Genomic DNA, 14,334 nt, shown 5'->3' with positions numbered 1-14,334 from the left:
TGCTCTCTTTTTCTCAGTGTCTGACTTTTTCATGTCCACATTTCTCTCCATCTGTCTTTTTTCTACAAGCTGCTCTTGTTGTGTCTCTTTTTCTCTCTGTGGTTCCTGACCACTGCTCAGATGTGAAGTTAAAAACTTTACATCTGAAATCAAGGACGTAAAGGAACTAAGCTGTAAGGACTTTCCTTCCTTTACTAACACTATCGACTTTTTGAGTTTTTCTCTAAGTGGTACTAAACAAAGTTCTATACAATCTTTTTCTGCTTCCTTCTTTTTCTCTCTTTCACCTTCAGCTCCCTCGGCTTTTATTCCTCTTCCTGTCATCTCCTCTTCATTTGTTTCTTGTTCTGCTGTAGACTGAGACACATTTTCAGTCATAATAAACTGATTTATCCTGTCATCACCTGTGCTGCCTGTTTGTATTTCATCTTCATTTCTCTGTTCTCCTCTGATGTCCACATTATGTATTTCATATCTTCCTCTCCTGCTCTGTTCTTCATGTGTTTCTTGTTTCATTTCAAACTGAGGCCCAGTTTCAGGCACAGCAGATGTTTTTGTTCCTGAACTGTCGGCATCTAGTTCTTTGCTCTGTTTCTTTTTGGTTTTTTTCTTGATCATTTTCTTCTGTTTCTTTTTCCTCTTTTTCTCTCCACTGTTGTCCACATCGCCCTCTTCTTCTCGTCCTTGTACTTCATTTGTTTGTTGTTCTGTTGTAGACTGAGACACTTTTTCAGCCATAACATCCTGATTTATCCTGTCATCATCTGTGCTTCTCAAATTTATTTCATCTTTATTTCTCTGCTCTCCTCTCATGTTCATATTTTGCTCTTCTTCTCGTCCTCTCCTGCTCTGTTCTTCAGGTGTTTTTTCTTTCATTTCTAATTCAGGCTCTTTTTTAGTGATGACAGACGAACTCATCCTCTCCTCTTCTGGACTCTTGGTGTCCTGCCTGTGCTCTGTTTCTTTCTCATAATCACCTTTTTGTATTTCTCTTTCCTCATTTAACTTTTTCTCTCCACTGTTGTCCACATCATGCTCTTCTTCTCTTCCTGTCACGTCCTGTTCTTCATGTGTTTCTTGTTCTATTGTAATCAAAGACTCTCTGTCATTAGATGGATTTATTCTTTCTTCTTGTGGACTCTTGATGTACTTTATTCGCTCTGTTTCTAAAACAAGCTGATCTTGTTTGATTTCTCTTTTATCTTCATGTATTTGCGCTTCTCTTCTGTCCACATCATCATCTTCTTCTTCTTTTCCACTCATGAGTGGTTCACTTTCTCCTTTTAACCCAATTTCAGCTCCGTCCTCCTCACTCTTCTTCTTTTCTGTATGTATAAAGAAGCAGGAGAAACTGATGAACAATATGAAACACAGTTCTTCTTGCTGTTTGTAAAAGGATAAAACTGAAGAAACTTACAATCTCAGAATTTTTAGAAATTTATATTAAGCTACAGCTGTTTTGCACACATCTCTGTTTCACACCTCCGTATTTTGTCTCCTTTCTGTCCTCATTTATTTATTTGCACTATTTGTATTTATATGTTCTATTTCTATTGTATATATTAATCAGCATCTGTGGGAGGACAGCAAAGAAAGAATTTCATTGCACAGTGAAATGGCTTTTTTCTCTTGTGACACATGACAATAAACACCTTGAATCTTGAATCTTGAATTACCTGAATAAATGAGCAGTGTGTAGGGTTTAGTGGCATCTAGTGGTGAGTTTACAGATTACAACCAAGTGCTTACAAGTGCACAGATACAGCAACAGACACCACATGTGAACATTTCAACTAATTTGCATTCTTATTGTAAATCTCATGGACATGATGGTACACTAACAAAAAATGAGGGCGTGCAGACATTTGTTCACAGCCTCCAGCTCTGTCTGTGACGACCAAACCTATGCTTCTTGGATCAAGAGAAACCTGTCAGACTAAAAGATGTGGAAAATACTGACTTCTGTTTCAGGTTCATAGGACATCCTGAAAGTCATGGCTAAGAAAACACAAACTTATTTTTTTAACCTTCATTTAACCAGGAAGATCCCATTGTGATTAAACCTTTTTTTCAGGGGAGACCTGGCCAAGATAGGCAGCAGCGAGTGTCTCACAGTTACCGAAAGTACTCAATTAAACACAGGCAGCAACAACACACATGCAAAAAAAAAAATCAGTTAGAATAACAATCAATCAAACACCCTGCAAAGAGCCAATATTTGGTTTGTTCAATCTGGGATCATTTGTGGTTTTTGGTTTTTCAGTGTTTTGCACTGTTTATTGTGCCCTTTTATTTATTTTCAACCCATGCATGCTGTTCATAGCACCACATGTTTGATTTCATACAGGTAGTAGAGTCCACCTGATGTTCTTCCTGATGCAATCCCAATGGGATTTTTGTCTCTTCCCAGGATCAAATCAGGGATCTTTCACTCACTAGGCAAACATTTTATGCATCTGCTTCAAAAGTATTCTTTTACTACAACAAGTAGGCATATTTCATGGGAAGAAGAAGACTTCATACCGAGACTATATAGTGATATATATTGACTTTAGAGAGCAGAAATAGGCACATGGAATCTGAAAATGTTGTGCAGAGTTTCACGTTAGGCGAGGAATCTCATTTATTTAGTGCTGATGGTAATGAGCAAAAATATGTCACTATGAAAATAAATACTATAATGTATTAGTATATCAAAATACATGTTGGTGGAGTTTGACTTCCTCTACTACAGAAACATGTCAACGCAACAAAGATGACTGTGTGGAAGTGGAGCCATTCAAGGGTTAAGAAAATATTCGCACTGTTCAGGTGATTCTACACTAATGAAACCATAATTAGAAATATTATTTTCAATTTGTGCCAGTAGATCCCTTTAAATCCAAAACACTAGACCTTAAAATGATTAAAGGGGATTTGAATTGATTGTTGAGAAAAACAATCAAATGATTTATGAGGCTCATTAATTATTATTTTAACAAATGATGGGGGAACTTACTGCATTTGGCTCGTCTCTTCTTCCAGACAACAAAGGAAACAGCAAGAATCAGAATGAGCACAACGAGAGCACCGATGACCACAGCAATGATATTTGGGTCATTAGTTGGATTACTGGGAGGACTGATGACAATGAAGAAATCATCTGAAATAACAACAGCATGTAGAGTAGTTCATATATCATTTGACCAAAAATATCCAGCTATTGAAGGGAATTCACATCATTACTTCACATATGAGCTTTACCTGGAACATGTATGTGTGTCTCTCTGCTCTGGTTGGTGTTCCTCTGTTGGACTCTGCAGGTGATGTTGTTGCTGTGTCTCTTCTCCACAGTCACTCTGCTGCTGACAGTATAGAGGTCATCAGGACCTCTGAGGGTCTCTGTAGGTCCAGCAGAGAGGAGGTTTCCCTCACCGTCCAACCACAGCAGCTCAGGCTCTGGATACCAGCCTGCAGACTCACACTGTAACACCACCCTGCTGCTGCTGATGGTGCTGTTAATCCATGCAGCAGATGAAGAGGCAGCACCTAGAAAACAGAACAGTGACAAAACAATGACTTGAAGATTTATTTATTTTTTCATTTTAGTTCATTAAGTGTCAGATTACAGGTGTGACAGCTGATCATACTTCTTACATCAACTTTTTGCTCAATGAATGGTAATGTTGATTTAGTGGTTGTTAAAAAACACTTTGAATATGGTCTGGAGGTGCACAAGAAGAATCCCCTAAAAGGACTATGAGCCAAAACAAGTACACTGTAGACTGATACTGTAGAGGTTTGTGAGTCAGCTTAAAGCAGGTTCTATTTTACTTTAATTAAACTATTTAAAAAAAAACTAAAACATTTGAACTGATAATATTTTCACTTACCAACAACAAGCTGAACTGTAGTGTATCTGTCCAACTCTGGAACAAAACATCTGTACGTTCCCTCATCAGACAGTTTGACTTTGGAGATTTTCAGTGAAATGTTTCCATTCTTCAGTTCATCTGTGAACAGAGACGTTCTGCTGGTGTAGGATGGATGTTTTTTAGACTCCATGTCGACACTGTCACGCCACACAAGGACAAATCTGGGGTCTAAGTCAGGTCTCGCCCACTCCACAGTCATTTCAGTAGCATCCATTACAGGGTCCAGGTTACACGGCAAAAGGATGTCATGACCAATCAAAGCCACTACTGGCTGAAGAGGACTGATAACCTCTGACTGACCTGAAGAGAAGAAGGTTTCATTTAGTAAATGAAGTAAAAGACAGGAGTAAAGACTAAATACATGTGCCTGAAACAGTTGAATTGTATCTGGACCAGGTCGTCAATAAATTTAGACCAGGGTTTCTACAATTTTCAATAAGTAATTTTCAGGATATTTCCAGAAGAGACATATTTAAAGACTTAATTTACATCCTGCTTACTAAGTGCTGGTAACAACTGTGTGAAAAACCAATGATTCTCTTTTAAAGACCAAGGTTATTCATACATGCTCTGTATTTTATTATATTTCATTAAAGAATAAGGAATTAAATTATAATAATGGAGAGAGAATGAATTGTGTGACTGGTTTATGTTCAGATTTGAATCATTTATTTAGTGTTTTTTTGAAGAATCATGACCAAATGAGCAGACGCCCCATTTTGAGTGACTAAAAAAGTGACTAATAATTAATTGACTATTATCTTAAATTAAAAGACTACTACTAGACCTTATAACTATCCGAAGGAGAAAAAAACAGATTTTTCAAAATAAACTGCTAATTGCTTTTCATTTTAGAAACTGTTTAACTGCATACATCTGTGGGAAAAAAAGAAAAAACTTTTATTGTATATTAAAATTGAACATAGCCAGTTTTCTAGAGGGTGCAAGATGCTAGCTGGCAGGGCATACATGGAACGTCATAACCAACTGGTTGGCATAGCATACAGAAACAAGACACAGTAGTGGTAGACAAACAAAAGAAGATGGCGGTAGTGATAGATGTAGCAGTTCCAAATGACAGCAACATCAGGAGGGAGGAACACGAGAAACTTGAGAAGTACCAAGGGCTCAGAGAAGAGCTGTAGAAGATGTGGAAGGTGAGGGTAACAGTGGTCCCAGTGGTAATCGGACCCTCCAGAGGAGAGCAGTCCTAGGAACAGCTAAGATACTGGACAGGACCCTCAAGCTTGAAGGACATACATATATGTATATATATATACATACATATATGTATATATATCTACCAAGATATATCTACCAAGGAGATGCTCTGTCCCCACTGCTGTTCTGCATAGGCCTGAACGCCCTCAGTGAGATCATTAACAAGACTGGCTACGGATACCGACTACGGAACGGAGCGGTTGTCAGCCACCTCCTGTACATGGATGACATCAAGCTGTATGCCAAGAGTGAACGAGACATCGATTCACTGATCCACACTACCAGGATATACAGCAATGACATTGGGATGTCATTCGGGCTGGAGAAGTGTAGTCGGATGATAACAAAGAGAGGGAAGGTAGCAGTCAGCAGAACTGAGGTGATCGAACTACCAGAAGGCAACAAGTAAGAACAAGATCTGGGCCATCAACACCTACGCCCTGCCCGTGATCAGCTACCCTGCTGGGGTAATAGGCTGGCCAAAGGAGGAGATAGAAACCACTGACATAAAGACAAGAATGCTCCTGACCATGCATGGAGGGTTTCACCCCAAGTCCAGCACCCTGAGGCTGTACGCTAAGCGGAAAGAAGGAGGCCGGGGACCGGAAAGTGTCAGCACCACAGTCCAGGATGAGGCAACAAACATCCACAAATACATCACGAAGATGGCCCCAACTGACAGCGTGCTCAGTGAATACCTCAGGCAGCAGAAACCCAAGAAAGAGGAGGGAGACAAGGAACCATCATGGAAGGACAGGCCCCTGCATGGTATGTACCACCGGCAGATAGAGGAGGTGGCTGATATCCAGAAATCCTACCAGTGGCTGGACAAAGCTGGACTGAAAGACAGCACAGAGGCACTAATCATGGCAGCACAAGAACAAGCTCTGAGTACAAGATCCATAGAGGCTGGGGTCTATCACACCAGGCAAGACCCCAGGTGCAGGCTGTGTAAAGATGCCCCAGAGACAATCCAGCACATAACAGCAGGGTGCAAGATGCTAGCAGGCAAGGCATACATGGAACGCCATAACCAAGTGGCCGGCATAGTGTACAGGAACATCTGTGCCGAGTATAACCTGGAAGTCCCGAGGTCAAAATGGGAGATGCCCCCAAGGGTGATGGAGAATGACCGAGCTAAGATCCTGTGGGACTTCCAGATGCAGACGGACAAAATGGTGGTGGCTAACCAACCGGACATAGTGGTGGTAGACAAACAGAAGAAGACGGCCGTAGTGATCGATGTAGCGGTTCCCAATGACAGCAACATCAGGAAGAAGGAACACGAGAAGCTGGAGAAATAACAAGGGCTCAGAGAAGAGCTCGAGAGGATGTGGAGGGTGAAGGTAACGGTGGCCCCCGTGGTAATCGGAGCACTAGGTGCGGTGACTCCCAAGCTAGGTGAGTGGCTCCAGCAGATCCCGGGAACAACAGCGGAGATCTCTGTCCAGAAGAGCGCAGTCCTGGGAACAGCTAAGATACTGCACATGACCCTCAAGCTCCCAGGCCTCTGGTAGAGGACCCGAGCTTGAAAGGATAAACCGCCCGCAGGGGCGTGCTTTGTGTTATAGATATATACATATATATATATAAATAAAACTATATATATATATATATATATATATATATATATATACATACATATATATATATGTATATATGTATCTATCTCTCTCTCTCTAGATAGATAGATAGATAGATAGATAGATAGTAGGGGTGCAACGATACACAAAATTCACGGTTCGGTTCGATACTTTGGTGTCAGGGTTCAATATTTTTCGATACAAAAAATGTTCATGCCTTTTTAATTTGCCATTTATTAAAATTATAAATATATATTTTAACTCAAAAGTACAGTTTTTAAATGTAATGTTGCTGAAACAACAAAATAATTGAAAAAAAAATTATCTGATCAAGAAATCACTCATCTTTGGAAAAGAGAGTTTATTACAGAGAAATGTCTCTTTCCAAAATAAAAGCTATACTATACCCTTCTTCTGGGCTATATTCTCAGCAGCATATTAAACATATCAGGTCCCCATAACGAGAATCATGTGCTAACGGCTGTCTAAATGACTCGGGTAAAGTTTCTAGCATGCGTGCTTGTTGTTTTTGTCTGCTTCCACTTGTCTTTGCACTAGGATGATGTCGGTGCAAATGTGCAGTCATATTCATTGTGTTCCCACTAGTGCTGTCAGCGTTAATCTTGTTAAAATGACATTAACGCCATAACGCCGCAAATCTCCGTTAACGACTTACCGCGGATCGCCCCGTGCGTGAGGCTGGACAGCGTCAACACGTTAACAAGCTAACTGCGCTAACGCACTAGTTCCCACCAATGTAATTGAGCATTGCGTGGCACATCCGACATACTGTTTTACTTTTGTCCATCACGTGCTTACCATCAGGGTCATGCTTCACATGAAAACCAAAATAGTTCCAAACGCCAGATCTGAATGAGGGTGGGGGAGGTTCAGTTTGGGCTAGCATTGAGGCAGTTGCCATGTTGCAACGAGCTTAGCTTCTGTCTGGCTAGCTTGCGCTGTGCTCAGTGGATCTGCGCTCGACAGTGCAGCCTAGCAGTGTTGCCAACTCCTCAGTAAGGAAAATCGCTATTGGTTGTCCTAAAAGTCGCTAGAAGTCGCTAAATGACGTCATCACCTAATTTGCATAATTTGTCATGCTAATATAATTGTAACCTACGTTGTTGGAGAGAGAAATAACATCGTGGAAGAGACATAAAGTGAGTAAAAAACGTCCTAAATGCATTTAGAGTTTATTTAGAACTACAAATTAAATTTCTTTTAGCAATTATTGTTTTTTTTAATGTCACAATTCCAACCCTGCTCCTTTACCCGGGCTTGGACTGGCAAAAGTGATCCGAAATAGGCACTCTGGTGGAGTTACTTTGTGTTTGTGTGTGTTTATAAGTAGTTTTAAACCTTGTGATCCACAAAACAGCATAAGAGTAAAAGAGTAAAAGAAGAACTGACTGCGTTACAGCACCCGCTGCTTGATGAGAGTAAAAGCGATACGCGCTTTCACGTCTTTTTTTAGCGACTTTTTAAAGAAAAAAAGTCGCTAGGGGGTCTGAAAACTCGCTAAATATAGCGACAAAGTCGCTAAGTTGGCAACACTGCAGCCTAGGCGGAGTAGTCGAATGCAGATCCACTGAGCGCTCAACACAGACAGCATCGTCAGAAGAAAAGTTGATAAAATAAATTAAAAAATTTGTATTGTTCGATACAGATGCGTACTGAACCGAAAGCAGTTTATCGAACGGTTCAGTATTGTTGCACCCCTAATAGATAGATAGATAGATAGATAGATTTGATACACTTTGCATTAAAGGGTTAAAGGAGCATGTAGTAGATGCAGTGGGGGAAATCAGCACTCTGATGGTTTCTTTGTTCTTTGTGGTGCAAATGAAGATAGATTCCACATTAAACTATGACACCATCATTGTCACTGCTGCATTCAAGATAAATAAGCAATCTTTTTGTTAAAAAAATGAGCTGTGCAGGCCAAGTGTTGTCATACGTTTTATTCACGCGCTGCTCCTAAATACATTTCTACTGCAGGTCTCTTTTTAGTCACAAATGTGGGTGAAACGGTTGTGTTTACCTGGTGGTGTCTGAGCGCTACAGAGCTGTTTGGTAACAAAGCATCAAAGCAAACCATTAGCTTTTAGGATTTTTCTATAATCAAAATATTCAAATTACTCAATCAATTGTTGCAGCCCTAGTTACAACATTATCATACTGCAGTTGATCTTCAATTTTTTGAGTCATTTTTTTATGTAAAAGTGTGCTGATGACTAATGTTCTAAAATGAATTTCAGTATTACTGATGTGCATCCACATTCAGACCGGACACAGTTTCATTATTAGCCCAGTAGGTTGACCTAAAACTTTGTGTGAGTAAAACACTGTTGTAGAAGTTCACAATAGAGATTAATTCTACCTCTGTTAAGGTCTAAGGAGAAATAAAAGCTCTTGGCTCTTTTAAAGGGAGAGTACCCAGCCACTGGTACAGATATGTAGACGACACCTGGGTCAAAATCAAAACCCAAGAAGTGGAATCCTTCACTGCGCACATTAACGCCGTGGATAAAAAACATCAAGTTCACCAGGGAAGACACAAAGGATAACTGTTTGGCATTCCTGGTCTGCGCTGTGCACATTGAAGAGACTGGAAACCTCAACACTGAAGTTTACTGGAAGCCCACACACACGGACCAGTACCTCCTTTTTGACTCTCATCACCCTCTATAACACAAACTTGGAGTAATTAGGACCCTACACCACCGGGCAGAACATGTTCCCTCTAAGCCTGAAGGGAAAAAGAAGGAACACACACATGTAAAGGAAGCACTGAAAACATGTGGTTATCCTAACTGGGCGTTCATAAAGTCAGCAAAGAGCCACAGAAAAGAAGATCAGACACCAGCGAGGGAGGATAAGAAAGACAAACGCAACAACATCGTCATCCCCTTCTGATCCCGGTGTATCAGATAAACGAGAGTCTTCTCCAAACACGACATCCCAGTGCATTTCAGACCCAGCAACACACTCAGACAGAAACCGGTTCATCCCAAAGACAAAACTTCTAAACACAAACTTAGCAATGTGGTGTATGCTGTACAGTGCAGCGAAAAATGCCCAGACCTCTACATCGGAGAGACCAAACAGCCACTTCACAAGCGCATGGCACAACATAGAAGAGCCACCTCCACGGGACAAGACTCAGCAGTCCATCTGCATCTAAAGGATAAAGGTCACTCTTTCGAGGATGCCAATGTTCACATTTTGGACAGAGAGGACAGATGGTTTGAAAGAGGAGTGAAAGAGGCCATTTACGTCCACTGTGAGCGACCATCTTTGAACAGAGGCGGTGGTTTACGACACCAACTGTCTGCCATCTACAGTCATGGCCAAAAGTTTTGAGAATGACACAAATATTAGTTTTCACAAAGTTTGCTGCCAAACTGCTTTACATGCATTACATGACATTTATGCAAAGAGTCAGTATTTGCAGTGTTGGCCCTTCTTTTTCAGGACCTCTGCAATTCGACTGGGCATGCTCTCAATCAACTTCTGGGCCAAATCCTGACTGATAGCAACCCATTCTGTCATCATCACTTGTCAGAATTAGTGGGTTTTTGTTTGTCCACCCGCCTCTTAAAGATTGACCACAAGTTCTCAATGGGATTAAGATCTGGGGAGTTTCCAGGCCATGGACCCAAAATTTCAACGTTTTGGTCCCTGACCCACTTAGTTATCACTTTTGCCTTATGGTACGGTGCTCCATCGTGCTGGAAAAGGCATTGTTCTTCACCAAACTGTTGTTGGATTGTTGGAAGAAGTTTCTGTTGGAGGTTGTTTTGGTACCATTCTTTATCCATGGCTGTGTTTGGGGGCAGAATTGTGAGTGAGCCCTAATATTTGTGTCATTCTCAAGACTTTTGGCCATGACTGTATAATCCAGTTTTGAGATCCCTTCCCAGACGCCTTAACGCCCACTCACAGCCTGGGCCATCTGACCTCAGGAACTCACATGATAGGGTGGGGCTAGGTTTCACAATGAGCTCACCCGAAACCCTGGCTGATTGTGACCTACACCCGTTTTCACACCTTGGCTCATGTGATTAGGTGGAGGATCATTAGGGGGTCCATTGTCTCTCTGGGGGGGACACTGCCACAGGGTTTAAATCTGGGACTCTCCACCATTTGACCCTAGAAGTGAAGAAGCTTCTTGGATAGAGGTGAAACATCTTCAAGCAACTTAAAGAAGTTCAGATGTTTTTCTTTCCAAGCTCCTTAGACTACAATGACTTGGATGACTGAGAACCTTCACAGACCTACCTCTGTTAAGGTTTATGTGTTACACAATTACTCTCATGTGTTTCACCTACCACTACATGAGTGTGTCAGGGCAAAGACAACAGCTATTTGGAAAACCAGGACGCTGCATTGGTCGCACAGAACCATAAAGGATTGTCCGGCTCTCACATGGAGCATGGTGCAATTCTGAAAATAGAAATGAAAAAGCATTGTGAGGAAAATGTTTCCAGAACTAAAAACCTGTTTAACAGATGCAGAGAACATCATTTTATCAGCGTAATCATCATCAGAGGTGTAACTTGGAGTCTGAGTTTCAAAGTGAGATCGGAAGTAACATGGATCAATACACAGTATAATGCTGTATAATGTGTGTTAGGTCTGCTAATTCATAATCTGACATATAAAAAAATTAAATGTGGATTTCTGACAAAATCATATCATACTTCATGTCAGGTTTTGTATTTTTTTTTACATTCATCACAAACAGGACAAGGCCTGTGGTGATTTGACATAAAATTTCATTTTAATGTTAACAAGGTTTTTGCAGCTGCTAACACGCACACACACAACATGTTTTTTTCCAGAAGAGTTTTATGTTTTGCATGTTTTAGTTTTGATAAAATGTTAGGTTTCAAGAATCCAAGCAGTTATAAAAAATCTGTCAGAAAAAGAAACACGAAGCTTTCACCACCAAGATGAAGACTTTTTAAGGTTTTGCCCAGGAAAGACTCATTCAAAAAATTATTTTAGGATTTTGAGAGAATGAGCGTTAGCGTCCCCTGCTGGATGTGATGACACAGTTCCAAGTTAACCTGCAGCGAAATAATTCATTCAGAGGGAGTATGAATCGAAGCGGAAATTTCGATTGTTTTTTGTTCAGATATCAAACATTACACTAACTCTTAGAAAGAAAAAAAAAAGACACTTCTTTCCTGTGTGATATCCGTGTCCTTTCTGCTGCAGTCTGAACTGAGTTTAGTTTCACTTTCATTTATAATAAAAGAGCGGAGAACGGTGGAGAACAGATTTATACCGACACGTTTATTTCAAATATTAGATCATTTGAAAAGCAGGTTTAAAGGTTTGTTAAGTCACCATTCATACAAATATTAAAACTCGATGGCGCACTTGTACGATCATTTCGAAAGCGAAGGAGATTACGCCATTCCCACGGGACAAACTCCACAAATTTAATTTATGTGAACACAGAAGATTTCTGTTTTAAGAGCAAAATACCCAATATAGATAAAGCATCTGTTGAAGCATCTTCATACCTGTTTGTGAACGTCCTCTGCGTGATGTCAAGAAAAAGGGAAGGAAAAAGCTCCTTCGGGTCACCTGCAGAATACGGAGTGTTTCCTGCTTGGAGTTGTCTTTTTTTTTTTTTTTTTTTTTTTTTTTAGGTTTAACGTCACCGTTGCCTTAAGCTGTAATATATGCCGTATGATCTATGTTTGCTTGTTATGTTTATTTTGCTAAATGAAGACTTTAATCAGCTTCAAGAAATGATAGCTAGACTTGAATAAATAAATGAGTAAATAATAAGACATTTTTCATCGGTCATAGTTCATCACTTGGCGTGCTTCATCTTTGTCCGCATGGTGGCACTACACGATTACAGGTGAACACAAGGTTTATTCTAGATGAACAGAACTACTATTTTTTTTTTTTTTCATCTGACTTTGACCCTAATGCACTAGAGCAGGTTTTGGCACCCCACGGCTTCAGAAATGCATGTGGCTTTTTCAACCCCCTGCTGCAGCTCCCTATGAGCATGAAAAATAAATAACTTAATTTAAATGAATTTTTATTGTACTTCATTAGTTTTTAAAATGTAATTCAAAATTCATAACCTCAGATGTGTGACAACTTGCTAATGTAACCATTGTGTTCTTGCGTTGTGTCTGACAATGAAAGGCAAAAAGAAAGACCTCCAAGTAAACAACTTGTCCGCTCCAGCTCCTATAACCAAATATAAACAGCTGGGACAAGAGTTAGCTCAACCCACTGCAACTTTAAGGCTATAAGACTTATCTGTTATTGCTAGTTAATTGTAGAAAAGGGGAGAGGCCAAATGGGTACCCCAAATTTATAGGGTTGCACCAAAAAAGAAGAAAAGGGTGAGGAGGGGCTCTAACTGATAATGATGATAACTACAGGCTTGGAGGTCCTAAAAGTCAGGTATACCAGGAACAGTTTGAGGTTTAGAACACATTTTGTGTAATTATAAGAATATATCATTTATGACTTGGTTACACCGACATGAGCTTTTCATGTGATGAAATGATGACAGCAAACAAAAGCAGACAGTGTTTTTGGTTAGCTGCAGGTAAAACATTTAAGTTTGGCTTTTTTTTTCCATAAATACGAAAAGGACACAAACAGAATTTGAGCATCTTAGTTGAAAGTAATCTTCAACCCAATGGTCTTTTTTTCAAAATTAAAATACAATTTTGCTTTCTCTGTAGCAGTTCATTGATTTCACAAATGCAATACACTACAGTTTTTATACACAGCATACAGGTTAAAAAAAAAGAACTTGATGGACTTAATTTCTATGCTAATATTAGATAGTGATGATGGAGGGGGATTTGTCTCACTCAGGAGTGAATAAGTATCACAGGAGTGACTGTGGACAAGAGACACATCAAAAGTTTCACCTGTAGGCTCCAAATAAATAACATCAGTGAGAGCAGAGAGACACAAACACATTTCAGGTAAATCTAATGTAAGTTCATTGAGACCAGTGTTGGGTAAGTTACTTTAAAAAAGTAATTAATTACTAATTACTAATTACTTAGTCAATATTGTATTTAAAATACTTATCTAATTACTGTGTCAGAAAAGTAACTTAATTACTAAATAAGTAATTTAACAAAATACTTCTTAAAAATCCCTATAAACCTTGAGTGGGCAAACAATAGAAACTAAACTCTTTAAATAATAAATAATTTTTTTAAAAGACGGAGACTCTACAGTACGCAGCGGTAGCATCTCTTCCACAGTGTAGCCTGCAATCATTTTTTAAGCTCACCTTCAGACGCTTTCTGTGCTGCTGAAGTAAAATCAAGTTTTGCCTGCTTAGCAGGAGTTGCCGCGGTGTTATCCATGGATGATGAACAAGGATCACTCAGAAGTGTTCGTCTATGCTCTGTGTCAGGCGCTTCAGTACACTGTTCCACAAAATAGTAATCTTACTGTATATTTTACAGTTTTGTACTGTCTTTCTAGAATATCATTAAATTTAGAATTGCCACATTCATTGACCTTGTTTAGGTAATTTATAGGTAATAGGTAAGAAGCTCCTTAGTCTACGATGACCTGGATGACTGAGAACACTGGGGGTATAGACATTG

The 14,334-nt window shown here is 39.8% G+C and overlaps 1 protein-coding gene across 1 annotated transcript; it reads right to left on the bottom strand.

The window, feature by feature from the left end:
- Positions 1–137: 137 nt before the first annotated feature.
- Positions 138–12,358, bottom strand: LOC102082047 (butyrophilin subfamily 1 member A1). The gene is made up of 7 exons (XM_025905097.1): positions 12,253–12,358; positions 11,050–11,164; positions 3,873–4,214; positions 3,244–3,528; positions 2,999–3,142; positions 1,234–1,325; positions 138–143 (listed from the first exon to the last, which is right to left on the bottom strand). The coding sequence occupies exons 2-7, from the start codon at positions 11,153–11,155 to the stop codon at positions 138–140; spliced, it is 975 nt and encodes a 324-aa protein (XP_025760882.1). The 5' UTR covers positions 11,156–11,164; positions 12,253–12,358.
- Between the last annotated feature and the right edge of the window lie 1,976 nt (positions 12,359–14,334).

Source organism: Oreochromis niloticus, linkage group LG3 (genome assembly GCF_001858045.2).
Source record: "Oreochromis niloticus isolate F11D_XX linkage group LG3, O_niloticus_UMD_NMBU, whole genome shotgun sequence".
Classification (NCBI taxonomy): Eukaryota; Metazoa; Chordata; class Actinopteri; order Cichliformes; family Cichlidae; genus Oreochromis; species Oreochromis niloticus.
The sequence above is the reverse complement of the archived record's forward strand: the minus strand, read 5'-3'. Positions and strand labels throughout refer to the sequence as shown.